Source organism: Lepidochelys kempii, chromosome 9, assembly GCF_965140265.1.
Source record: "Lepidochelys kempii isolate rLepKem1 chromosome 9, rLepKem1.hap2, whole genome shotgun sequence".
NCBI lineage: Eukaryota > Metazoa > Chordata > Testudines > Cheloniidae > Lepidochelys > Lepidochelys kempii.
The window spans coordinates 28,167,450-28,192,907 of NC_133264.1; the positions used below are offsets into that span (position 1 = coordinate 28,167,450).

The 25,458-nt window shown below is 41.1% G+C and overlaps 1 protein-coding gene across 4 annotated transcripts in view; it reads right to left on the reverse strand.

The window, feature by feature from the left end:
• RNF13 (ring finger protein 13) overlaps positions 1–23,196 on the reverse strand; it is a 105,193-nt gene extending 81,997 nt beyond the window's left edge. Inside the window, exons 1-4 of one of the 4 annotated variants that reach the window (XM_073359709.1) lie at positions 23,019–23,196; positions 19,773–19,843; positions 12,617–12,744; positions 8,502–8,582 (exon numbers count right to left, since the gene is read on the reverse strand). In XM_073359709.1, the coding sequence (XP_073215810.1) occupies positions 8,502–8,582; positions 12,617–12,730 (195 nt within the window). In that variant the 5' untranslated portion in view covers positions 12,731–12,744; positions 19,773–19,843; positions 23,019–23,196. The other 3 variants (XM_073359707.1, XM_073359708.1, XM_073359710.1) reach the window with 3 other exon arrangements.
• Positions 23,197–25,458: the final 2,262 nt, after the last annotated feature.

Here is a 25,458-nt window from a genome sequence, read left to right on the forward strand (position 1 = left end):
AAGAATTTTTCTATTGACCTAGCTATCACCTCTTGGGGAGGTAGATTAGCTACAGCAATGGAAGAACTCCTCCTGTTGCTATAGTGATTGTCTACACTGAAGCGCTATGTATAGACATAATCTTAGTTTAAACACAACTAGTCCTGGTCACACCTTCCTAAAAGAAAATATGGGGCGGGGTGTGTGAATTTATAAAAGGTTCCTTTTGTAATATTTCTCTACAGTTGTTCCGTTGAGACAGGGATGTTTCCCCACAAGGAAGATAACTCACCCACTCTAGAGATCCCTTGGAATTTGCACGGATACCCGGGAATCAATGAGAAGTCAAGCCCTGTGCCTCCATGTCAGTTTTTGGTTTTGTTTCCACACCCCGGCATAAAGGCTCCTGAGAAGCAACGCAGACATGGCTTTTGCAACTGGCAGGTGTCTATACTACCACTTTCGTTGGTAAAGCATTTATCGGTGAGGGGTATGAGAAAAGCCACCCTTCTCACTGACAAGTTTCAACGACAAAAGTGCTGGTGTGGACAGAGCTATGTCTGCAGGAGAGGCTCTCCTGCGGGCATAGCGAACGCTGCTCATTGGGAGGTGGTTTAATTATGCCGGCAGAAGAGCTCTCTCCTGCTAGCAAAGAGTGGCTAAATGGGAGACCTTACAATGGCACAGCTGTACCAGTACAGCTGTGAGTTTAGTAGTGTACACATGGTCTGAGACCTTGCTTAAATGGTCTGACTGTATCACATTTCCTCCTTGAGCTCCAGGGGGATGGTGAGAGAAAAAACAATTCCTTCCCTGTTTCGAACCATTGGTTCCCTGGCCTGTCCACTACACAACACCTCCTATTTCTGTTGCAGTACATGCTACAGAGACTTCCCTCCCACTCCTGTACAGGAGCTTGACAAGGTATGTCTACACTGCAGTTAGACACCTGCAGCTGGCCCATACCTGCTGACTCAGGCTTGCAGGGCTTGGGTTAAGGGGCTGCTTAATTGTGATGCTGACATTAAAAGTATAACCTGTTTGTCTACCTGGAAATTAGATGCTTGAGACATGCTTATTTGACACTCTCTAATCTTTTTATTCATAAATCCACCCCTCCTCCATCACCCTTTTCCCACCTCCTCTGGAATCCATTTTGTTTCTCTTCTGTCTGTATGTTTTGCCTACATTCCAGGTATTGTCATACTGTAGCCTCAGAGAAAAGGATTACTCTCTCTGTTCCCCTGAATACATAGCACAAACCTGCAGTCGTGATTCTTGCTTCCTTAATTTGAAACAGATATTTAATGTATTTTCCCCAGAGGTATTATCTTGCATTATTCCAAGCTGATTTCCATTTTCTGTCCTTGTTAGTAACCTCTCTGGACCCCTTTGTATTTCTGTCATCTCCAGTATTTACAGCATTTCCCAATTTAGTATCTCATATATATTTCATTACCTTGCTCTTTCATTTTAACTTATTAAATAAGATGGGAGCAAGCATTAGTTCCTGCTGGACCCCATTACGTACCTCCCAGAAATGTGGCATGTTGCCCTTTATTAGTGCCCTGAGACTTCTGCCAGTTTTCAAGCCATTCCTATTCAAGTGAACATGAAGTAATTTGGAGTGTGAGTTTTATAGGCATTGTATCAGATGACTTACTAAAATCTATATCACACATACCTACTGCTTTTTTTTCACCCATTGACTATAGGCTGAACTGTGATATTTAGTTTCAATGCAGTGTAGGGATGGGGCAGAGCAGATCCATGTGATGGAGGAAGTTCTTTACTGCCTAGTAGCACCTTCCCACACTGTATAGCTCTGTAAAGGCTAGCCACATTCTGGACTACAGTAATTAGGAGATTGGGGTTTTTCTTAATGTAATCAAGCGTGTACCCAGAAAGATAATGGAGCAAATAATTAAGCAATCAATTTGCTAACATCTAGAAAATAAGGTGATAAGTAACAGTCAGGATGGATTTGTCAAGAACGAATTGTGTCAAACCAACCTGATCGCTTTCTTTGACAGGGTAACAAGCCTTGTGGATGGGGGGGAAGCAGAAGACATAGTATATCTTGACTTTAGTAAATCTTTTGATACTGTCTCACATGACCTTCCCATAAACAAACTAGGGAAATGCAACCTAGATTGAGCTACTGTCAGGTGGGTGCATAACTGGTTGGAAAACCTTCCCCAGAGAGTAATCATCAGTGTTTCACAGTCATGCTGGAAGGGCATAACAAGCAGGGTCCCTCAGGGATCAGTTCTGGGTCCGGTTCTGTTCAATATCTTCATCAGTGATTTAGACAATGGCATAAAGAGTACACTTATAAAGTCTGCAAACAATACCAAGCTGGGAGGGATTGCAAGTACTTTGGAGGATAGGATTATAATTCAAAATGATCTGGAGAAATGGTCTGAAGTAAATAGGATGAAATTGACAAATGCAAAGTACTCCACTTAAGAAGGAACAATCAGTTGCACGCATACAAAATGGGAAATGACTGCCTAGGAAAGAGTACTGCGGAAAGGGATCTGGGGCTTATAGTGGACCACAAACTAAATGAGTCAACAGTGTAATGCTGTTGCAAAAAAAGCAAACATCATTCTGGGATGTTTTAGCAGGAGTACTGTAAGCAAGATACAAGAAGTAATTCTGCTGCTCTACTTCATGCTGATTAGGCCTCAACTGGAGAGAGTCCAGAGAAGAGCAACAAAAATGATTAAAGGTCTAGAAAACATGACCTGTGAGGGAAGATTGAAAAAATTGGGTTTGTTTAGTCTGGGAAAGAGAAGACTCAGAGGGGACATAATAGTTTTCAAGTACATAAAAGGTTGTTACAAGGAGGAGGGAGAAAAATTTCTGTTCTTGTACTGTCCTCAGTGGTTAAGAAGCAATGGGCTTAAAATGCAGCAAGGGAGGTTTAGGTTGGACATCAGGAAAAACTTCCTGTCAGGGTGGGTAAGCATTGGAATAAATTGCCTAGGGAGGTTGTGGAATCTCCATCATTGGAGATTTTTAAGAGCAGGATAGACAAACACCTGTCAGGGATGGTCTAGATCAGTGCTACTTGAAGTGGTGGTCTGCAGACCGGTGCTGGTCCACAAACCATCAGCTGCCGGTCTGCGCGCACATTGGAAGAAAAAAATGCCAGTCCCCCACATCAGATGGCTTGAGAAGCATTGGTCTAGATAATACTTAGCCCTACCATGAGTGCAGGGGACAGGTCTAGATGACCTCTCGAGGTCCCTTCCAGTTCTACGATAAGTTTGTCTAACACCGGGCCCAATCCTGTATCTATTTAAATCCATGGGATGTTTGTCACTGACATCAGGGGAGCAGGAATGGACCCTAAGATTTATTTCTTATACCCTGTGGTGCTATTGCTCCTGGCTTGATTATCCTAGATCGGGGTGGGCAAACTTTTTGGCCTGAGGGCCTCATCTTGGTATGGAAATTAGTGATTTCCCTTCCCCACCCACCACAAGATCAGATTACTATAATTCTCTTTTTGTAGGGCTTCCTCTCTGCTGTTCACAGGTTGTAACTCCTATCAGATGCTGCAGCTCAAATTTGCATGAGCAGTGGATTATCTCAGAATATTAGTCCTAAATTAATATCGTTACATTAGCTTCTCAAAAATCATATCGGTTTTTAAACTTCTATAAGAAGCTCTTAGTGGCCATGGTCCTGGATATTTTACTGAGTTATCATTCACACCACAGCATCCCTAGCATCACATTGGTCTGAATAAGCAGTGTGCTCTAAATCCGACATTGAAACACAAGGAACTACAGTTTTCTGTAACTGTGCTTCTAGGCTGTGGCAACAGCTCCCTGTTAATAATTCAGGGTCAGATTTTAAGTTAAGGTTAAAGAAGTCCAGTGTACTAATGCTTATTCTTGCTTTTAGGATTATTTCATATTGTGCCTTTGGACTTGTGAAGGATATTATGTATAATAGTAGTATAGTAATACATTAGGTTTCAGAGTAACAGCCGTGTTAGTCTGTATTCGCAAAAAGAAAAGGAGTACTTGTGGCACCTTAGAGACTAACCAATTTATTTGAGCATAAGCTTTCGTGAGCTACGATGAAGTGAGCTGTAGCTCACGAAAGCTTATGCTCAAATAAATTGGTTAGTCTCTAAGTACTCCTTTTATAAGTACTCCTTTTACAAGTACTCCTTTTCTTTTAGTAATACATTAGAACATCATACTAAAAATCTTGATCCAAATCTGCAAGTCCTTCAGTCAAACATCCCATTAAAATCAATGGGTGTTTAGCATAGAGAGGGCTTGCTTTCGTTTGCACTCTAGAACTACGGGGTATAATTTGTCACTAAGGAAAAATCTAGCAATATGTTAGCTGCTGCATATTGAAGCACAGTCTGCATACTGTACTTGATTGCATTAGGTTATTCATGCAGACCTGCAAGATTTTCCTCAGCACAATTTCTCTAGGTGTTCATTGCATCCTATTCTCTTACAGACTGGCAAAAACAAATCCTTTCTATCATCATCATAAAGAAACTTACTACAAAGAAATCTAGAGCCCTTTTAAGTGAAGGACCGAATACATTTATGGCCCTAACATAACATTGTTGAAGAAGCTACAGCTATGAGTTATATATATGTTTGTTTCATTAATGCTAATTTATGTTAAAAGAAACTGGAAAATAGCTAACAGGAAGACATGCTGCAATCCAATAGTAGGATTCAGACTCAAAAGATTCAGGAATCTCAGGAAATATTAAATTGTATTCGCATTTCATGATTACAGCACACACAAAGAATTCTTCTGCAAAAAAGGTCACCAAAATTTGCTTTTTGCAGTGATTGTGACTGCCCATTAAGCCTCTCTTCTGCGCTTTACCAGCTGTGACTATAGCACCCAAAAAAGGAAAGAAAAAGAAATCAGGTACAGCTTAGCATGACCTCAGGCACAGACAAAAAGCTGTGCCTTTGAGATGGCTTTTGGACAGTTAATTTATAAATTAAGTAGTACATTGCTAATTCTCTACCTAATGCAAAGCCACTGAAGTAAATGGAAAGATTCCCATTGACTTCAAGGGGCTGTAGATTTGGCCTTTGCTCAGGTAGGGACTTATATGTTCTTGTCCGTAAAGGGGCCAATTTCTCTAAAATCACTGGAGTTTCACCAAAGGTGTTTGTTTATATTTGTATTCATATCTCAGTACTAGTTTGGATTTTGGTGTTGGGCTTTGACCATTAACCCAGAGTTACCCAACACTAAGTTAAGTTGTTGTACCACGTTAAAGCCAAAAGATGATGAAAAGGTCTGTGTTTACAGGATCCAGAATCTGTATGGGTATGGCCTGAAAACTGTTCATTTTGGGATGAATCTTCAAAATGTAAATACCACAGTGTGAAGACACCGCAAAAAGGCAATAAAGATTTAACAATACAAATTATTTGATACTATGAGAGGTGTGATCTTTGATCCACATTTTTATCAGCATCTCAGGTCTCAGTTGTGCCTTTAAGGTGAAACCTGGTGTTGGGGTCAGTGGAGAGAGCTCTGTGTTTACTCAGAAGGAGCTCCAAGACATGCTGTGCCTCAAGCTGGTGTAATATTCCCTTCTGTGTTCAATCCATAGAGGAGGCAAAGCTATTACAACTGTCAGTGTAACAACCTGGCTGTTTAGCTCAAGCTGTAGAGACTCATACTTTTGACTCTAGAGATCCCCAGTTCAACGCCTGGTGTCAGTCAAGGTGGTGGCCATCATACTGGCATAATGCCTCCAGGAACTCTGGAGAATGCAGATGAAGAGCAGCCATTATGCCACATTATTACAGGGAACAGTATGCACTCCCCCAGCAGAAGCAGAATAAAGATGGGCACATGGGTGATGCAGGCCCAGTCCCTTCTGAGGGAGTATTAACATTGCCATATATGCTTCCTCCTGCAGTTCTGAGCATCAAGACTTTCATTGTATCCAGGTACTATGTGGAGGTTCCCTTTACCCTCTTCTTTCCCTCCCCTCCTTTCTTCATTGTGTCCTCTTGCCTCCACTCTGGTTGCATACCTGCCCAGGGACCAAGTGCATTCTGCCCTATAATCTGCAACACTAAGTGACTTTATTAGTAGGACCCATACTTTGAATACTTCTGGTGAGATCACTTCCCCTTTCTCCTCAGTCAATTGCACACATACAAAATGGGAAATTATTGCCTAGGAAGGAGTACTGCGGAAAGGGATCTGGGGCTCATAGTGGATCACAAGCTAAATATGAGTCAACAGTGTAACGCTGTTGCAAAAAAAGCAAACATCATTCTGGGATGTATTAGCAGGAGTATTGTAAGCAAGACACGAGAAGTAATTCTTCCGCTCTACTCTGTGCTGATTAGGCCTCATCTGAAGTATTGTGCCCAGTTCTGGGTGCCACAATTCTGGAAAGATGTGGACAAATTTGGAGAAAGTCCAGAGAAGAGCAACAAAAATGATTAAAAGTCTGGAAGCACGGTCTATGAGGGAAGATTGAAAAAAATGGGTTTGTTTAGTCTGGAGAAGAGAAGACAGAGGGGACATAACAGTTTTCAAGTACCTAAAAGGTTTTTACAAGGAGGAGGGAGAAAAATTGTTGTTCTTAACCTCTGAGGATACGACAAGAAGCAATTGGCTTAAATTGCAGCAAGGGTGGTTTAGGTTGGACGTTAGGAAAAACTTCCTAACAGTCAGCGGTTAAGCACTGGAATAAATTGCCTAGGGAGGTTGTGGAATCTCCATCACTGGAGATTTTTAAGAGCAGGTTGGACGAACACGTCAGGAATGGTATAGATAATACTTAGTCCTGCCTTGAGTGCAGGGGACTGGACTAGATGACCCCTCAAGGTCCCTTCCAGTTCTAGGATTCTATGATATGCCAGGTGGAGGACATGAAAAGCCAGACTCTTCATGGAGCCTGTATGTATTTAGCAATATGCTCTTCATATATTCAGATTATGGAATGCATGCACTCAGAAGACATGCTAGTTCATAGCCTTATGGCCAACCCCTCTGCATCCTGTATTCAATCTTCCATCATCAGGTGTGGTTGCTCCCAAATTACACTTTTGTAGAAGGTAAAGTGTCTGTCAAATGTATTTTTCTTCAGGTTTAGTTGCAGGTGCACTCCTACAATAACCCATCTGCTAAGTTCATCATCAAGGTTTAGAAGAGTCTGCCTGAACTCATCTAGAAAGAACTGTCTCTCTGAAGATATTCTGTCTCTTTAAGGAAGTGGGTTGTCAGAGTCTGTTTGTGAACTCAGCTCCATAATTTCAGCCTTCATAACCTATAAAGATAATTTAATGCAGAGCTATGTAGCAGCAACCTTTTTCCTGCCCAGCTAAATTCAGTTATAATAAGCATTCAGTGATAGCATAGTGTAGTACAGAAATACAAGGATGCTAGAGTCGTGTCTGTAAAGCTCATACACTTTAGTCAGTGCACATCTGTTGCAGACATCCTTTAATATGTACCTCAGATAGGGACCAGTGCAATGAATGTTTGACTACAAGAAACTTACTTATCACTAAAATAAACATGAAAGGCTTTATCACAAAAACAAAGTAACTTAGTACAATGTAGCCACTCAGGCTGTTTTTTCTGACAACCACGTTTTCTATAGGCCAGGATAGTAGTTGAGTTCAATAACTTGCAAGATGGGGTCCATACTATATCCAAAAAAATCAGTGTGAATTGTAGGACTTTGCTATATGGTAGACCACCATACCATATTTTTCCTATATAAACAAGACTAACAGATGCATCCTGTCATGGGATGGCTGGCCCCTTTAAGGGGAGTCATGGCCCAGTCTACGCATGATGGGCTTCTTTAAGGAGAATAAACCCACCTGTAAGCAATTAACTGCCTAGTTAGCTGGTGGACAGCTTACTGAGTAATGAGCACCTGGACCTGAAAAGGCTACCAGGGCTCAGTTGAAGGATGTGCTCCCAGAGAAAGAAGGCTCCCAGGACATGGAGTGCCTAGAGATAAGGGCTGCCTAATGCAGGGCTAGAAGCTCTGAATGAACACAGGCCCAGGAGGACAGCTGTGGAACCGCTGGATGCAAGGAAGGTAAGTACACAGGCCCCTGGAGGAGGGCTGGAGGACTCCTGGGATTCTTGTTGTCATTAGCCCTAGAGTGAGAAGAAGAGTTGGACTTGAGGGGCTAAAAGGAGGATCCTTTGTACTCTAGAAAAGAAGTTAATAAATTGAACCCCCCCCCAAAGGACTTGTTCTCAGTATCTGGGTCAGATTAAATGATTGCAAGCACCAACAGGGAGCTGAGGGCTGTGTTCCTGCACGGACACAAGGAGGTGTGCTTGAGGATAGTACATCATCATACATCCTCTTTTAGTCCCATATTAAAGTATATCTGTGAAAATTATAAATCTATCTTTAAGCTAGTGTTGACAAAGTTATTTTCAACATATTTACATAGCACACAAAATACATTCTAAGAATTTTCTTTTAGCTTATACTTTGTTTATTCAGAGATGCTGCTTCTTACCTTCAAGCCTTCAGTTGGCAGTCTGTAGCCAAACCTTGCTGGTAGATCATCAAATGTCTGAGTTACATTTTCAAAGTTATACTAAACATAAATATAAAAGAAAATCAGATCTATAACATGTATCAAATTGAAAACACAAGAAAAACCTCATTCTTTAGGGCAAAAATGTACTATACATAGTGCCTCCTAACACTATACTAATGAATCATAAACACTGCTGCTTCCAGTCCCTCCGGGTTTTCTGGTGGTGTTTCATCCACATATTGCCCAACCCAATCTGCTTTAGTATGTCAGATGGAAGAGCTTTATTCCATGTAATAAACTCAAAGTTCTCTAGAGAGTCTTCCTTTATTTGGAATGATTTAACAACAACAAGAAAGTAACATGAATTCCACTAAATGTTGGGAAAACCTCTCCTTCAATTCAAGCACTAACGTTTGCAAAAAACTGGCTGTAGCCAAAGCGCACTTTGAGCAAAGGGTACATCTTGCTGTGCCTCATGAATATGCTTCTGAAGAGTGGATTTTCTTCACTTTGAAATTAACCAGCTTTTTAAAATGTCCCCAGGAGGCAATCCTTAACACCCTACAAAGATTTTAGGGAAGTGAGTAAAGATACTCAGTTTAAACAGTTAAGTTCTAAAATGTTTTTTTTTATGGAAGCTCATACACAACATTGCATAATGGCTCTAAAACTGCATAAGCCACATTTTTCTATTCCCTGTGACTCTTTTTTTCTATTGCCCTAGGCCACAGGTAGTGGGTGAGTACCATACAAGTCTCTAATAAACAGGGCAAAAACAGATCTTGGCAGATTTTCAGTTTTCTGCAGAAAACCCCAAACTTGTAAAAGTTCTTTATTGTAGCAAGAACGATTTTAAAATTTAAAAATAATTGAGGAATTTAAGTATCAGGGTGTAGCCATGATAGTCCGTATCCACAAAAAAAAAACAAGGAGTCTGGTGGCACCTTAAAGACTAATATATTTATTTGGGCATAAGCTTTTGTGGGTAAAAAACCCACTGGTCCATGCATCTGAAGAAGGGGTTTTTTTACCCACGAAACCTTATACCCAAATAAATGTTAGTCTTTAAGGTGCCACCAGACTCCTTATTGTTTCTAAAGAATTTAAATAGTTTAAAAAGCTTTATTCATGCTGCCTACACCCCTGGATTGCCAAATGTAGTTCAAATGTTAAGATATGGTTATATTTACTGCATAAGGAAGAGACATCATCAGAGCAAAAGTCTGAGACAGAGGAGCTCTCAAATTGTAGTTCTAGGACTAACACCAATGTACCTAATACAAGAAATCCCACTGACTGTCAAGACACACTTCTGAACTTAACTTGTTAAATAGAAATTTTTGCTTGCAAATATCTAAGTTTACTCTGAAGGATCTTTTGGGGCCCATCAAAGCAGGGCTCCCCTTCTGCAGCTTTAATAATTCCTTGCTCTTATATAGCACTCTTCATCAGTAGTACTTTACACAAGAGATCAGTAGGACTGATGGTGAGTGAGAATGGAGTTAAATTTAAGGGGGGAGGGGAAGCTTTTATCCATACTTTAAAACTTTAAGCACTTAAATGTCTAGATATAAAAATGTTAAGCGCTATATGAATAAGAACCTCTGTCTCTCCCTGATCTTCTCTACATACCCTCATCCCTGCTGCCCTCCACAGTTCATTGCATCACGCCAAGCATCCTTTTCTCCTGCCCTCCCCAGGCTCCCAGTATTAAGACCAGGTAGCACAGCTCTGTGCCAACCAGTCTCCTACTCCCCAGCCCACATCCCCTACAAACAACTGCCCCACCACTATGCCCCTCATGGACAATTCCCACACCATTTTCCCCCACATCACCTACCCACCCTCCAAACTATTCAAGGTGTCAGTAGCAAGTCCACTTATATTTATAAACTCTTAAAAGAAGTTTGAAGATGTTTTCTAGAAAAATAGCCCGGGCTGTTGCATACAGACTTTACCTGTGGCATCTGCAACACACATCCCTACACACCCACTCTATATCCTGCCACTTTAAAGCACACACTCCTCTATGCAAAGCACTTCCCCACCCCAGCCCCGTGCATAGGGGATCTTAAACATTCTTCAGCCCTGAGGGGAAAAAAACAAACAATCCTTAATTTACAAAATCTCTCAAGCTATCTACAGAGTTTCAATTTTCCAGTTCTGCATGGTGTGGCTGGGGAAGCATTCCTTTCCCACTGATGGCCCCTAACTCTCATTCCACTGGTTCCTTTGTATAACGCTGCTTTAATGAGACCCTTGCTAATCCCATCACTCCTTAATTTAGCATGAGGTATTGCAAGGGTTTTTTGTTTTGTTTTAAATAGAATACTTTGTAATTCCCCCACTAATCCTCCTAAAATATTACAAGACACTTCACAAAAAGGCCTTTGGTGATACAATGACACCCCTCTGTCACCCTGCCAAAAAACCCACAAAACTTCAAAAGTACATTTCAAGTAATTTTTCAAAACACTAACTTTAAAAAAAATTCATTTCTGAATTTTACCAAAACTTCCCCCCCCCACACACAAAAAATTATCCTAGCATGAAAAATGGCATGCAGAAAGATTCTCTTCCTTCTGGGAAAGGGCGATAGGAGGATTGGGGGGGATGGGGGGGGGAAATAAGGCTTTTAATGGAAAGCCAGTTTCACACCTAGCTGTTCCATAATAAAGCAGTTCATATCTATCCATTTTTTTTCTAAAATATCCAGCTAAAAAGAGATACTGAAAAGTGATAAGTGACCTAGTAAAACCATCCTAAGTACAAAATAACACAATTCTATATTTGGCAACCTTGTATTACCACAAACTTGTGGAACTTGTAACTTTATGCATTTTCATTTGATTACTTCATCATCCTGTTTGAGCCTCTCTCTCTCTCCTCAGTTTATCTTAATAATAATTTCCTTGGGTAACACAATAGTTGATTAGAGCTATGAAATTTTTTCAGTGGCTTGAACACCTGTCCCAAACAGAAAAAATGTAACTCCTTCATATAACTGTTATGCATAAATAGAGTAATAAGTGGTGAACCCCTTTTCTAACATTATACAGTACCCAACCATGAGATCATCTGAGATGATACCTACTTAACATTTAATTCTGCTGGGGATGGGGTGTGTGCATATATGTGAGTGTGTATATGTTGACAACACTTAGGGATAACAGCTTGCTTTTTCTACTCCCAAATCAGGTCCCAATTGTCCAAGTACTTAAACACATGTTTAATGGGACTACCCACCTATATGAAGTTGCAATCAGTGGGCCTGCTCATGTACGTAAGTTAAGCATACATGTGTGTGTTTGCAGAATCAGGGCCTTATTCTGTTTTCTAATATACCAATAAAAACTCAGTCTGTATCCATTACTGTTCATACTAACACCAGTCAGTGTGAGTAGAGCACCTAACTCCCTTAGGGTCCCTTGAAAATTTCAGCCGGAAAATAGAAGACCATATCACGCCACAGATCTTTAAAAAGAACTTCCCACTAGTTTCTCTATTAATCACAATTGGGTGGAACACAACTTGCTATATCCAAATGGTATTCAACCCTTTCTAATATGTTATGCCATATCTTCATGACTACAGAATTCAATGTAAATAAATGAGGATCTGAGGGGACAATCTTCTTCTCACTGCCCATGAGCATATTGTAAATTACTCTGGACAGAATTCTCACATGCAAACAGAAGTACTGGAGTTTTTAAAAGTCCATAGAAAGTATTATTGTCTGCTCTCTACTTATTTTTACTATTAAATTAAATCAGCGGGGAGTTCTTTTTAAAGTTCTATGGCATGAGATGGTCCTACATATTTTGGCTGGGACTTTCAGGAGATCCTAAGGGAGTTAAATGCCTTACTCACACTGAATTTCAAAGAGATTCCAGCACTAAACTCTAACCCTAACTTTCTCTGAAAAGCCTACCCTTTATTTTTGAATAGGCTTCACGTAATTGGTAAAATATATAGGTCCTATTAACTTTGCACTGATAATGTTTCAAAATGTATCGCATGATGATTTATAAGTAGGAAAATCTGAAAGAAATTCCCATTCATTTGCATGTAAACACATTTATTACACTTACCGCTAAAATGTCTGCCTCCACAGGCAAAAGGTTTAGGAAAGCAAACAGTTGAACTGTCAGGATGGTGTAGATCTGAGTGGCAGACAACATTAACATTCCTATTGACAACAGCATTTTAAATTAAATATCTGTAAATAAAACAAAATAAAATAAATCATGTTATGTAGCAGATATTTTTTCCTTATTGGTTAGTCTCCTATTGATCAGAGCAAACTAATCAATAGCTATTTAGATTAGCTAAAAAGTTGTCTTTCAAAAGAATATTTTAAGAGATTTTATGGTTATTCTTAATTGATAAGAAACCTTTATTTGATATTATTTCACAATTAGGTACAGTTTTCCCAAAGAACGTAGCTTCCATGGCATTTGATGTCTAGATCACTAGAATGGTTAGATATTCAGCTGACAGGAACAATGAAAATATTTTACACAGACAATATGCAGCTATCCAAGCAACTAACTGTTGGCATTAAGCAGTGGACATGCATATTTTTACAGTAACTCCTTGCTTAACATTGTAGTTATGTTCCTGAAAAATGCTACTTTAAGTGAAATGATGTTAAGTGAATCCAGTTGCCCCATAAGAATTAATGTAAATGGGGGGGGGTTAGATTCCAGGGAAATTTTTTTTTTTTTACCAGACAAAAGACTGTTTTATTTTTATATATAATACACACACACACACTATAAGTTTTAAACAAACAATTTAATACTGTACACAGCAATGATGATTGTGAAGCTTGGTTGAGGTGGTGAAGTCAGAGGGTGGAAGAGGGTGGGATATTTCCCAGGGAATGCCTTACTACTAAATGATGAACTAGCACTCCGCTGAGCCCTCAAGGGTTAACACGTTGTTAATGTAGCCTCACACTCTACAAGGCAACATGAATGGAGGGAGGGAAGACAGCATGGTAGAGAGAGAGAGACACACACAGCGTGCGTGAGAGAGAAATGCACATTGCCCCTTTAAGTACGCTGACCCCACTCTAAGTACACTGCCTTTTTAAGTAGATCAGCAAGTTGAGACAGTACCTACTGCCAGCAAGCTCCCTCCGTCCTGAGCCCTGTCGTGTGTCCTCCCACTCTGTGGAGAAGGGTAAAGGAGTGCGGGGCAGGAGCAGGGGAGAGGGGGACACCCTTACATTAGCATGCCTCTTTCCTCCACCCCACTTGCACAGCAAGCATGAGGCTCCAAGGTGGAGGGCAGGAGCAGCATCTGGCAGTTGAGGGAGGGAAAGCTGGACTGCCCAGCAATTGATAGCCTGCTGGGCAGCTGCTGCACAGGGAACTTAGGGGAGCTGATGGGGGGGCTGCCAGCCAACCCTGGTTCCAAGCCCCCACCAGTTAGCTCCAACTGGCTGCTCTTTCTGCAAGCAGTGGACAAACAATGTTATACGGGAGCATTGCTCAACTTTAAACGAGCATGTTCTCTAATTCAGTGGTTCTCAAACTAGGGCCACCGCTTGTTCAGGGAAAGCCCTTGGCGGGCCGGGCTGGTTTGTTTACCTGCCACGTCTGCAGGTTCAGCCGATTGCGGTTCCCAATGGCCGCAGTTCGCTGTTCAAGGCCAATGGGGGCTCCAGGAAAGGCAGCCTGCACATCCCTCAGCCCGTGCCGCTTCCCACAGCCCCCATTGGCTTGAAGTGGCGAACCACGGCCAGTGGGAGCCGCGATCGGCCGAACCTGCGGACACTGCAGGTAAACAAACCAGCCTGGCCCGCCAGGGGCTTTCCCTGAACAAGCAGCGGCCCTAGTTTGAGAACCACTGCCTTACATGAACTTGATTTTCAGAATGTGCTGGGCAGCTGTCCTATAAAAATCTGATCTCCTTAAGGTGTCAAGTTGTGCACCCAAAACATCTAGTCACTCCTGAAAATCTTTACCCTCACACACTGTAAGCTCTTTGGAGCAGGGACTGTCTTTGTGATGTGTTTGTACAATGGTGCCTTGTTCCATGACTGGGCTTGTTCCACTATAATATAAATAATAAGTAATAGGGCATAATTATTCATATTGCTGTGCTATATCTGTGCAGCCCTATTGTCTTCAGGTTTGCACAAGTGTAACTGATTGGACCTATTACTTGTAACACTTGACCTAGATCCTCAGCGGTGTAAACATACATAGATAATTGTCTTTAATGGAGCTACACCAATTTACACAAGCTGTGAATCTGGCCCTTCCTAAACAATTCTGTAGATGTGCAAGAAGGAATAGATCTCAGCTCCCTCTTCCATAGTTGTGTTAATTCTACAAGATTAAAAACCAGATTTAAACCACTAAAATTAACAACTTTGTCTTTGAATAACCAGAGGGAGCAAGTCTGCTCTGCTGAATCACTTTTCAAAGAGTAACTGTCCTTTAAAATTCCTGATTCATTGTTTTGGGGGGCTTTTTTGGTTTGCTAGTCAATTGTTTTTAGGAATTCCTTCTCAGAAATGTTCAGAATACAAGGTAGGGGCCTGCAAGCCTCACTCACATGAATAATAATCCTTACTTGCATAGATAGTCACACTTTCCCCCCCTCTCCAATAAATCCAGTGGGGCTTTGAAAAGAAACTAACCCACCTGTTTAAAACCTGTTATGAGATTTATGGCTTTCATAAACTCATTTAACATGTCTTTAATGACTGTAATAGAGATGGAAAATTTTATGTACTTGCATAGTATGTATGATCAGTTCTGGTTAAATTTTTTTTCTTTTTTTAAATGGAACTAACATGACATTTGCCAAACATCTCTCTAGTAACTCTTTGTATTACTTTCCTTTCTCTCAACCTCTGTCTGACTTACCTGTTTAGTCTGTAAACTCTTCAGGGCAAACATAATTTCTTACTAAATGCTGGTACAGTACCTAATACAATGTGGTCCTAATCTGAGTTGGGGCCTCGAGTTGCTACTGTTATACAAATACTGAATAAGTGCATACATAAAAAGAATTTAGGTTGTAAACTCAGGAAATGCTAAATTTATGTTGCCCATGAAACATTAAATCTGTTTCCCTCTGCATTTAATAGGGAGTATCTTGTGTGTGTTTGGGGGGGGGGGGGGGGAATGGCATGTAATTAAAAACCTACCATAATGCATACACATAAGGAGGCCAAATTAAAAGTGGACAGGTAACCATAAATCTAACATTTCCTAACTTCTGAATGTTTGACTTTTAACAACCCTCAAACTACATTAATTTTTTTTAAAAAGTATGAATAAATTTCATTATATGCAACTGTAACAATCCCCAATCATGTATAATCACCATGGTTTGAACACTGAACCTACCACTTGAGCTATGGAAGTCTGCTCTGTCTGCAAGGGGTGAGATGAGGAATGGGCCAAAGGCTGGACCCAAGGAATGATCAGGGAGCCTGGCCTGACTCTCCTCCCCCTACTAGATGTGGGGGGCACTGCCCCATGTCTGCCCCCAGAATAAGGGATGGGCTGTCGGTATACAAAAAATATTAGGTTCTGTACCCTTTTACTTACCTATGATTTATTTAAACACAGAATATATGCATGTCAATCCCACTGAATAACAAGATAAATAAAAACAAAACTAAATGGAAAGTAAAGACTGAAGAAAAGAGGAAAATACAAAAATGAGAACAGAGGTGGTAGGGGAAGAGGAGTTGAAAACAAGTAGTAATTATGGAATGTCTTCTAGAGGACCCAAATAAAACAGGAAGTGTTCACAGTCTGTTCTGTTTATGTAAATCTAGAATCCCTTCCCTTCTGGATTATTCATGATGGACTTGAAAGAAAACTTATTTAATTTAGAGTCGCTCTCCATGACTCCTTGTATTAAGGATATCTTTTTAAACAGAATTCTCCACTGAAATCAGAGGGAGTTCTGCTTCAGAAAGGGTGATGTGATATAGCCCCATATTAACATTGTATGTTCCACAAAAATAACATCTAATTTTAATTTATCAGTGTCTTTAACCGAAGACACTTTTTGGGTATTTACATAATATTTTTACCCTGACTACTCCCGTTGATGTCACTCTAAAGTTCCTCCTTCTACTCCATAAAACTTTTAAAGGACAATAAACTATGCCATACCGCTAACGTTTGATTTACAGATCAGTTAATCCGCCTGCTCCTGCTCTCAGTTAGTCAAAGAGATCATGAATGGGCCACAAAAGCACTCCTCATTGTTTTTAAGGATACCAAGTGTGGTTTACTTACACTCAGTTGGATCCTAGACTTACTTTTTTTTTTTTTTAATTTCAGCAGCTAATAGATTGGTTAGATTGAGCAGTGAATTGGTTTTATACGTGGTCAAGTCTATAACAAGAGTAAAGAATTATCCTTTGTGGAGAAACTTTATTCCAGACTAAATTACCACATGTGTGAAAATACGTTAATACTTAAGACAAGTGCTTGCTTGTTTTTCATTAGACAAGACCATATGATCAAACACAAGATCATTCTTGAATATGACAGACAAAAATCCCTTCAAGGCTGGGATGGCAGATAATAATCACATAACAGCATTGGGCAAATTCTGCCATTCCTCCAGCTGGAGCTGGAGGATGCTGCTCCCATAGCAACCCTTTCCCAGTAGCCAGTTTAAGGACATGACCAGAAAGAGGTGTAGCCAGAATGTCACTAATTCCCAGAGGATCTCTGGCTCCTGGAATAGCCCCAGAAGGTGCTGATAGCCACCATAAATTAGAGTAGCCCTTACTCCAATCTAATTTGTATCAGCAGTCTAGCTCAGCTCACAATTTAAAGCCATCTTTGCACCTTCTACCCTGAGCTACAGTAAAAGGTCCTTGGCTGAAGCCCAGGATCTAGACCTCTCTTTTAATAAAGGCCCACCCAACACAATTTAAATGTGTCCCTGTTGCAACTTGTCTTCAGTTTTAAGAAAATTGCCTCTAACCAAAGGGTAACCCGCCCCATTTACTTCATTAAGACATGAACTTCAAAGCCCAGTTTACATCAATACCAATATTAAGCACAGATAATCTTTGATGCTTTCCTTTTAAAATACAAGGACATTAAATGAAGAAGAAACTACATTAATGCAATAAGTAAGTAGAATTAAATATAAATAGGCTTGGCAAAATTCAATTTTTTATAATTTTGACATAGTGTCTTTTTAAAGCACTTTAAAACTTTAATTTTACATTTTCACAGCTGAAATTACGGAGGCAGAGAAGGAAGGGGAGAGAATTATTTAATGACAAACATTGGGATTCAAAAAGTGAAAGCTTTAACTGTTGAAACCATAAATTGTATATTTCAACGTGTGATGCTGACAAAATAAATAGTCTTAAATCAAACACTAAGTTCTCAAGCAGCATTTTTCCTTCTTTGCTGTCTGTAAATTTTGATTACCAATGGAAATATGTTTTCCTGTTTGAGTACAGTGAAATTGATGTTTACTAACATTTATCAATTAAAAATCAAATTCTTCTAAGCCTGAATATAAACACGTCAGGAATTCCAAAAGTTAAGATCCCAACTGCAGCATTACTAGATAACACTGAACATGTATTTACTGTCATTTCTAGTTGTGTGTTAGGCTAATATTATGGTTTGATACATTGTATTTCTAGAACACCTTCTACAAGAGGATCTTGAGGTGTTTTATGAACCATGAACTGAACCTTACAACCTACCTGTGGGGTAGCTAATGGGACACAACCAACATATCTAGTCAATTTGAGTTAAAGTGAGTTGCAGGTTCCACACCTGCCTCTGACTCTCTAGCAATGTCCCTGGTTTTACAATTGCTTGCACAAACAGCAGAGGGAAAACTTACTGACTATATAGGGGAAGCAGTGAAACTAGTTATATATAAAATGGAATAATATAGCATAATTTCCTCCCAAACTCTTTCATTTACACTAGTGTTGGGTGTTACAACAATAGGTTAAAAAAATCAGACAAGTGATTTTTTTTTTTTACTTGAGTGCCTCATTTTACTGTTAATAATTTGCACTTATTTTCAGAGGATCTCAAAGCACTTAGTAAAAACTGAGTTAAACCTCATAATACTTTACTATCTCACAGGCATGTTATCAATCTGTAAAATTCTGTTAAAGAGGCACTCCACTGAGATGTGGGTACTCAACTCCTCTGAATAAGTAGTCTTGTTCATGTGACTTCACAAGGATTTGTGCGCCTAATTTTAGGCACCCAGGATTGAAAATTGCGACCTTGATGACTTGACCAAGAGTCACAGACAAGACTACTACAGTCAGTACCAGAGCAGAGTACAAAACTCCTGACTCACAGTTCTATCCTCTAAACATTATACTAGCTTCTTCCTTATTGGAAGCCTCTTTTCAAATTACAATCAGGCCTGCTAAAAAGATTGTAAAATGTAAATCCATATACCATCTAGCATGTACGAGGGGACTGAGTTAATGATGCTTTTGAAACTTTAACATTGCATTTCTTGATTTTAATTTTAACTGACTAGCTGTAGAATTGCACTAATGTGTATATTTTTACATAACCTGCAGTCCTGCATCAAAATCACGGGGAGTTTTGCCTGAATAAGCTTCAAAAGTTGCATGTTCAGTGGAGCAGGTGTTTTCCCACATTTTTTTGAGGTTTCCATCTGCATTTTAGTGAACATTGAAAGGCGAGTCCTCTCTGGATATATTTGGCTTAAATGAGAGAGTACTTCTAATTCATTATTAATGGGAGTTAAGGAAGAGCTGACATTTTAGAAGCAAGTAATTTTGTGACTCTGGCATAGCAATTTAGACCCATGAAGCTTTGTAATACTGTTGACTGACAGAGCAATAGAGGAAATTGAAGTCTCTCAAATCTGTCTCTAAAAAAAAAAAACCCTTTTGTAATCCATGAATTTTTATTTTTTATATAAATACATAGAATTGTTACTGTTTAGTTTCTCTTGCCATAATTTTATTAGTTCCCTCATCACAATTTGTCAGCTATAGTTTGAAGTACAGAAAATGCAGGGGCTATGACTATCCACCTGAAGAAAACTAGCTCTTCATAAGGGAGGAAAATTTGTGAATATGCAAACATTACGTCTACTGCAGTTATACAAATAATGATAAAACAACATTAAGGTTGAAAAGTCAAGCACCCTAAGTTAAGAAATACTAGAATTAAGGTTGTACAGACAACCTTAATTCAGCCCCACTGTGCATACATATTACAATTGTCTTACCTAAAATTATGCAGCAAATCTGTGGCAGAGCAACGATCAGAGCCCAGTTCTCATGGGTCCCAGTACAGTGCCTCAAATACAAAAGAATATCTCTTTAATTCTCAAAATTCTGTGCCTCATTCATTGTCGATCCCTACTCATTTGAATAAGGCTGGGGAGTTGCAGAACACATAGTATACGATCACATAACAAAAGACTGCATCATACTATATATACACAAAGGGGCTGAATTAAGGTTACACAAGCAATGCCAATTCTGGCATTTCCTGGACTTCAAACTTTATTCCTTAAAGGTTCTTTTTATGTAATTTCCTAAGTGGTAGTGGTGTGTTTTGGGGTGCTTTTTTTAAAGAAGCAAATGGATTCCATCATGTTGGAACCCTATTCACCCCCAAAGGGATCATCTGCAGGGTTCTAGATTCAAAGCACAGATCTCTACCACTTTAAAAAGGAGCAACTGTTAGCAAGAGTATAGTATAATTCAGTTTTCCAACTGCAAGAGGGGAATACAACACACAATTTGCAAGTGGCTTATATAATTTGCTAGATATCTGCGAAACTTTGGGAATAGGATATCTGGTTTCTATTTCTAGCTCTGGAGTGGACTGTGACTGTAGACACAGCACAGATAAGCATGTAGATTGTTCTTTACACAGAAAGCGTTAAGTGTGACTGAATGAATAATACAGGTCTCTCATACTAGAGATAGGGTTCTGTTCTCAACTCTGCCAGAAGCAACTATCTGAAACGTCTGTTACCCCAACTATAGAATGGGAGGATTACTACTTGGCTGTTCCTTGATTTAGGAGTGTGAAACTTTAATGAAGACTATGAAGTACACATAATTAACACCATCAGTCAGCAGAAAGCATCCTCCTGCGCTCCCTTCCCAGCGGGCCTCCCCTGAGGTCAGAAGTGAGGGCATTGTTGCTACAGTGTCTATATCCTGTCTGAAACTCTAGCTCTGTGCCTGCCAAGCAGGAAGCTGAGTGGTCCTGAGACTATGATCAGTGCAGTTTACATGTAGGAATTCCCTAGAGCTAGAGAATGCTCAATGCAGAATGCACATAAAAACTTGGGCTGAGAATCTCTCCAACTGGACCAACTTCTGTTGGTGAAAAAGACATGCTTTTGAGCTACACAGAGCTATTCTTCACTATATATTTTGATAAAGAGTAAAAAGCACCTCCCTTCCTCCAAGCAACCCCCTGTCAAATGTCAAGTCCTGCTCCACTGCATGGAGATACAACCATTTCTTTTATTGTGCTACAAATTTAGCATTAGAGAAAAAAATAGGTTGTTTTGCCAATCTTGTTCTCAGAAATGGCTAAGCCACTTTTGCTGTAACCTTCTTAAAAAAAAAAAAATCAGTCTGAGGCAGAGATCTTGTATCAGTTTTTTTTTTTTTAATGTGAACAGTTAGTTTGGGAAAGATACAAAGCTACTGAAAATTGGGTCTTATGGGGGAAAATGTTAGACTAACTCCAGCTGTTGCTGTCAGTGCTCCCTATAACCAAGAAACTTCGTGGTGGGATAGAAAACAAAGTGAAGTTAGGCAAACCGCTTGCCCCTATGGTGAATGGAACTTCGGACCAATCACCCTTTACCGAACATAGAATACTGCAGCATTTATGGAAGGCATAATTGTATATTGGCTGTTCCCTGTTATCAGGGAATATTCATATAAATCAGTGTCCATAGGCCACTGGTGCTCCACAGACAGCATACTGTGGCTTGCAGAGAGCTATCTGGTTTTCTTATTCAAACCTACTAAATTACATTATAGATTATTACAAAATATTAAATATCTTCCTAATATGAATTTTCCATGTAAGCAATTGCTGTAGGTGCAACAGGAACTTATGTGGCTGAAGACAGGAGGGAAAGTCTGCACAGGCACCAATGGGAGGGGAGATGGTGCTGAATAATTGTCTGGGGAGAGGAGAGATTGGACCATGAGACTAACTGTTAAAAGTGTGGGCCACAGAATAAAAAGTCCCCATCCAAATGGTAGTCCTTGCCCTATTACCTCAGATTATCCATCTTCCAGTGGCAAGGATACTTACATGTACACACATCATGTGAAATCGTCATGTGAACTGGCTAATATCTGACCAAATTCATCCCTGATATAATTCAACTGAAGAAGCCTTATGCGAGGCTTGAATTTGTTCCATTGCCTATAGTTTTGTAATTCAGTTTGCATTTTGGTAAACTCTGCTGCTATTCATCATTGGCAAAGAAAACACTTAGAAATATTAATATCTGGATCACTCATTTCATTTACATTCTAATTTCTCTTTAAAAAGTTCCAGGTGGTGCAGGGGAGGTTTGTTAGTTTCACAATTAGAGGACAACCCCCCCCTTAGCTGCTTAATGTTAATAATATTCTGTTGATACTCCCCCCAGCATTTCCGTGCATTGAGTTTCATCAGACCACACCAGCTCTGAATCTGTATCATACCAGGATGGCCTTACCTCTGGGGCTGGGCTAGGACGGGTACCTGCGCAGAGAGTGAAAACTAAAAAGCACCAGGGGCATTACTGGTGAATAGCTATGAAGAATGGCAGATGGCACTGTATTCTCACTATCTCAGGATTTTGTTAACCAAAGCATGGATTGCGCTAGACAGTAAACAGAGTCTATACATCCCAAACAGTTTGTTTGTACCTCTTTATTAATAATTGTGGCGGCATTAGGCTGCACTCTCCAGCCAGTACCTGCTTCCCCCTTACACAGCTGCCAAACGTCGCCAGGGAGAGCACAGATAATCACTACCTCATAAATATGGTCAGCATCCCCGGCCAGAGAGCTCTGGAGAAAAACCACACACAAGAAATACAGAAGTGAAACCCCAGCCCGGGCTGTAGCTGTAATCGGTGGTGCTTTGTCAGCATTTTGTTCTTCTCACTCGTTCTTCTCTCTTCTGCTTACCCTGAGCTCGCTGCAGGCTGGGGGAGGGAAGGGAAATGCCAGACTCAGCTGCAGTGAAAGTTGGTAACAGCTCCAGCGTTTGGGCTGCTAGCGACTCTGCTCCGGGGGAGACTTAGTTCGGCCTCAATGCGCAAAACCAGCTCACAGTCTTGGCCCCCCCAAGCCGGTGCAGCTCGGCTCGCCGGGGCGACTGATCCATTAGCCTCCCACAAGCCCTGGGGGCGGCAGCGTGACAGCAGCGACCCAGGCGGAGCTGGCCGGGAGGCCCGAGCGGAGCCCGCCCCCATCCCCGCCGCAAAGGCAGCTCTTACCTGGGGGCCGAGCGCCGGGACCAGCCTACAGCGACTCCACGACAAATGGGTTTGTCCCGTCAGCTGAGAGACGCGCAGCCAGAGCGCGGCGGAAATCCCGCCCCGGGCCCCCGCATAGGCTGAGAGGCCAGCCCAGGCGCCAGGAATTGCTCGCCCGGCTCGTCACTCACCGGCCGATCCGCCCCAGTTGGGCCGCACGTAGCCCGCCTACACGTGATGCTGGGGCCGGGCGAGGAGAGGAGGGAGCTGCAGGCGGAGGGCGGCTGCTGGGGCCGCGGGAGCGGGCAGAGGCCGCTGAGGAGACGAGCGAGATAGCGGAGGGAGGGAGGTTGGCGTGGGGAGGGGGCGGAGGGGGACGCAGGCGCGGGGAAGTGGAACGACCACCAGGTCCACCCAGGTGCGATCTGACGGCCGTTTGGTTCGTTGGCCTGATGGCAGTGACGTCACCTCGCGGGCCGGGACCCTCACCCACGTCGTGTCTGCCCAGCCCTCTCCTCTGCTTGGGACGGGGGCCGCGCCCGCCTGTGCGCGGGGCCCGGGCTCCCAGGGCCGTGGCTGGGCAGTTCCAGCCTTGTGAGTGGGCGGCCAGTGGAAATGCCTAGCACGCGGCGCACAACGCTCCGAGAGCGGCGTCCTTGCCCGCGCCCGGAGAGCACAGCGCGGGCATGGGCAGCATGGCTGGGAGGCCACGGGTTTGACCTCCCAACCTTGAAAGTGCCCCCCCCACCCCATTTAAAAGCACAACAGTAGAAAGGTTTCAGAGTAGCAGCCCTGTTAGTCTGTATTCGCAAAAAGAAAAGGAGGACTTGTGGCACCTTAGAGACGAACCAAATAAATTGGTTAGTCTCTAAGGTGCCACACGTATTCCTTTTCTTTCTACCACACAAAGATTTCCTCTGAGGGAGAGAGCTGTAGAAGAGGCCAGTAATATATAATCAGCCTTCTTACAAAAGAGGTGGTACCCTTGTAATAGAACCCCTTTTTTCATTTGCAGATGCCTACACATTTTCAAATGGAGGTGTGGACCCCTTTGGAAATATTAGACCTAGGTTGCAGACCCTCAATGGTTCGTGGACCACAGATTGAAAACCATTGTTCTGTGGTAATAGCAACCTTTTGTGGACCCATTAGTCATTGTCTGTGGACCCAGACCACAGTTTGAAAGCCCCTGGAATAAATTACCAAACATTTAGAATGAAAGGTACTAATGCTTGATAATGAGTTAGGTATAAGGTATGCTTTTAGAGGTGATTATGCATTATAAATATTTTGAGACAAATTCAGAGAGCGGTTGTAACCTACACACCCATGACAGCAGGAAAGGCAAATGTAAGATAAAATAGGACAAAGAGATTTACTTTACCCTACATTCTACTGCTAATTGCTATGTTAGGGATGACTCCTCTTTCTCCTGGTAAGGCTCCAGTGGCTTGTAAATTACTCCCACCATTCAATGTGTAATTTAGATCACTTCTGAATTTGTCCCTTTGTGTTTACCTCTTTTGCAACAAAGATTGACCTAAATAATACTTCCCAGCTAGCTTCTGACTCAATAGAATTCCATGTTATCCAGTTGTGCCCTTTGACTAAATTTGATGTTGCAAGAGAAATTCTGCAATTTCAGCCATCATCCTTCAACCTGAAGTCTGATGATCCTTATCTTACCCTGTATAACTCACTTTTCACTGAAAATCTGGGTTGTGGAGAGAAGAGCTTAGTGATCTAAGCATCATGGTTTGAATAGTGTACCTATATTCATTAGAACCATAGGCTTAAATCTTGTTAGACTCTGCTCCACCTTCATAGGTTAGAGGATGCACTTTACTCTTTTGTAGGTGAGTCAAGCAAGCTATCTGAGCAAACAAAAATGCTGTCTGTTTCATGTGGGTTTTAAGAGCCAAATTTTCAGAAACAAAAAAGAACAAAAGCTATGATTGGTTTCATGCACAGAGATTTGAAACAAGCATTTGCCATGATTGTGCAGGAAAACATGTTTGCACAGACAATTGGTCAGTTAGGTTTCTAAATGGTCAATTGTGCATATGAATAAGTACCCCAAAACAGATTTTGCCCCAGATTAGGGAGATAACACAGGATGAAAAAGAGAACACAGAATAGTTGGTAGAAAAGTATTTTTTTTTGTGTTTAGAGTAATGTAAGTTAAGGATTTTGATAGCAAATGTTACCTTAAAACAAAAAGCTTTTATTCAGGCAAAACACTCAGTGACTTCAGTGGTATGTTTTTTGAGGTGCAAGACTGGACCTCATATTTCTTATGAAATTATTGAAGCATCAGCAATGTCTGTTTTATTTCAGAACTGGCTGTAGCATAAATGGTATTTATCTAACTATTCTTTATTGTTTCTTCTATGAATAATTATATAGTATTTAATGTATTTCTAAGGTGTTTATCACCATAGTGCTTGGGCATATTATCTGA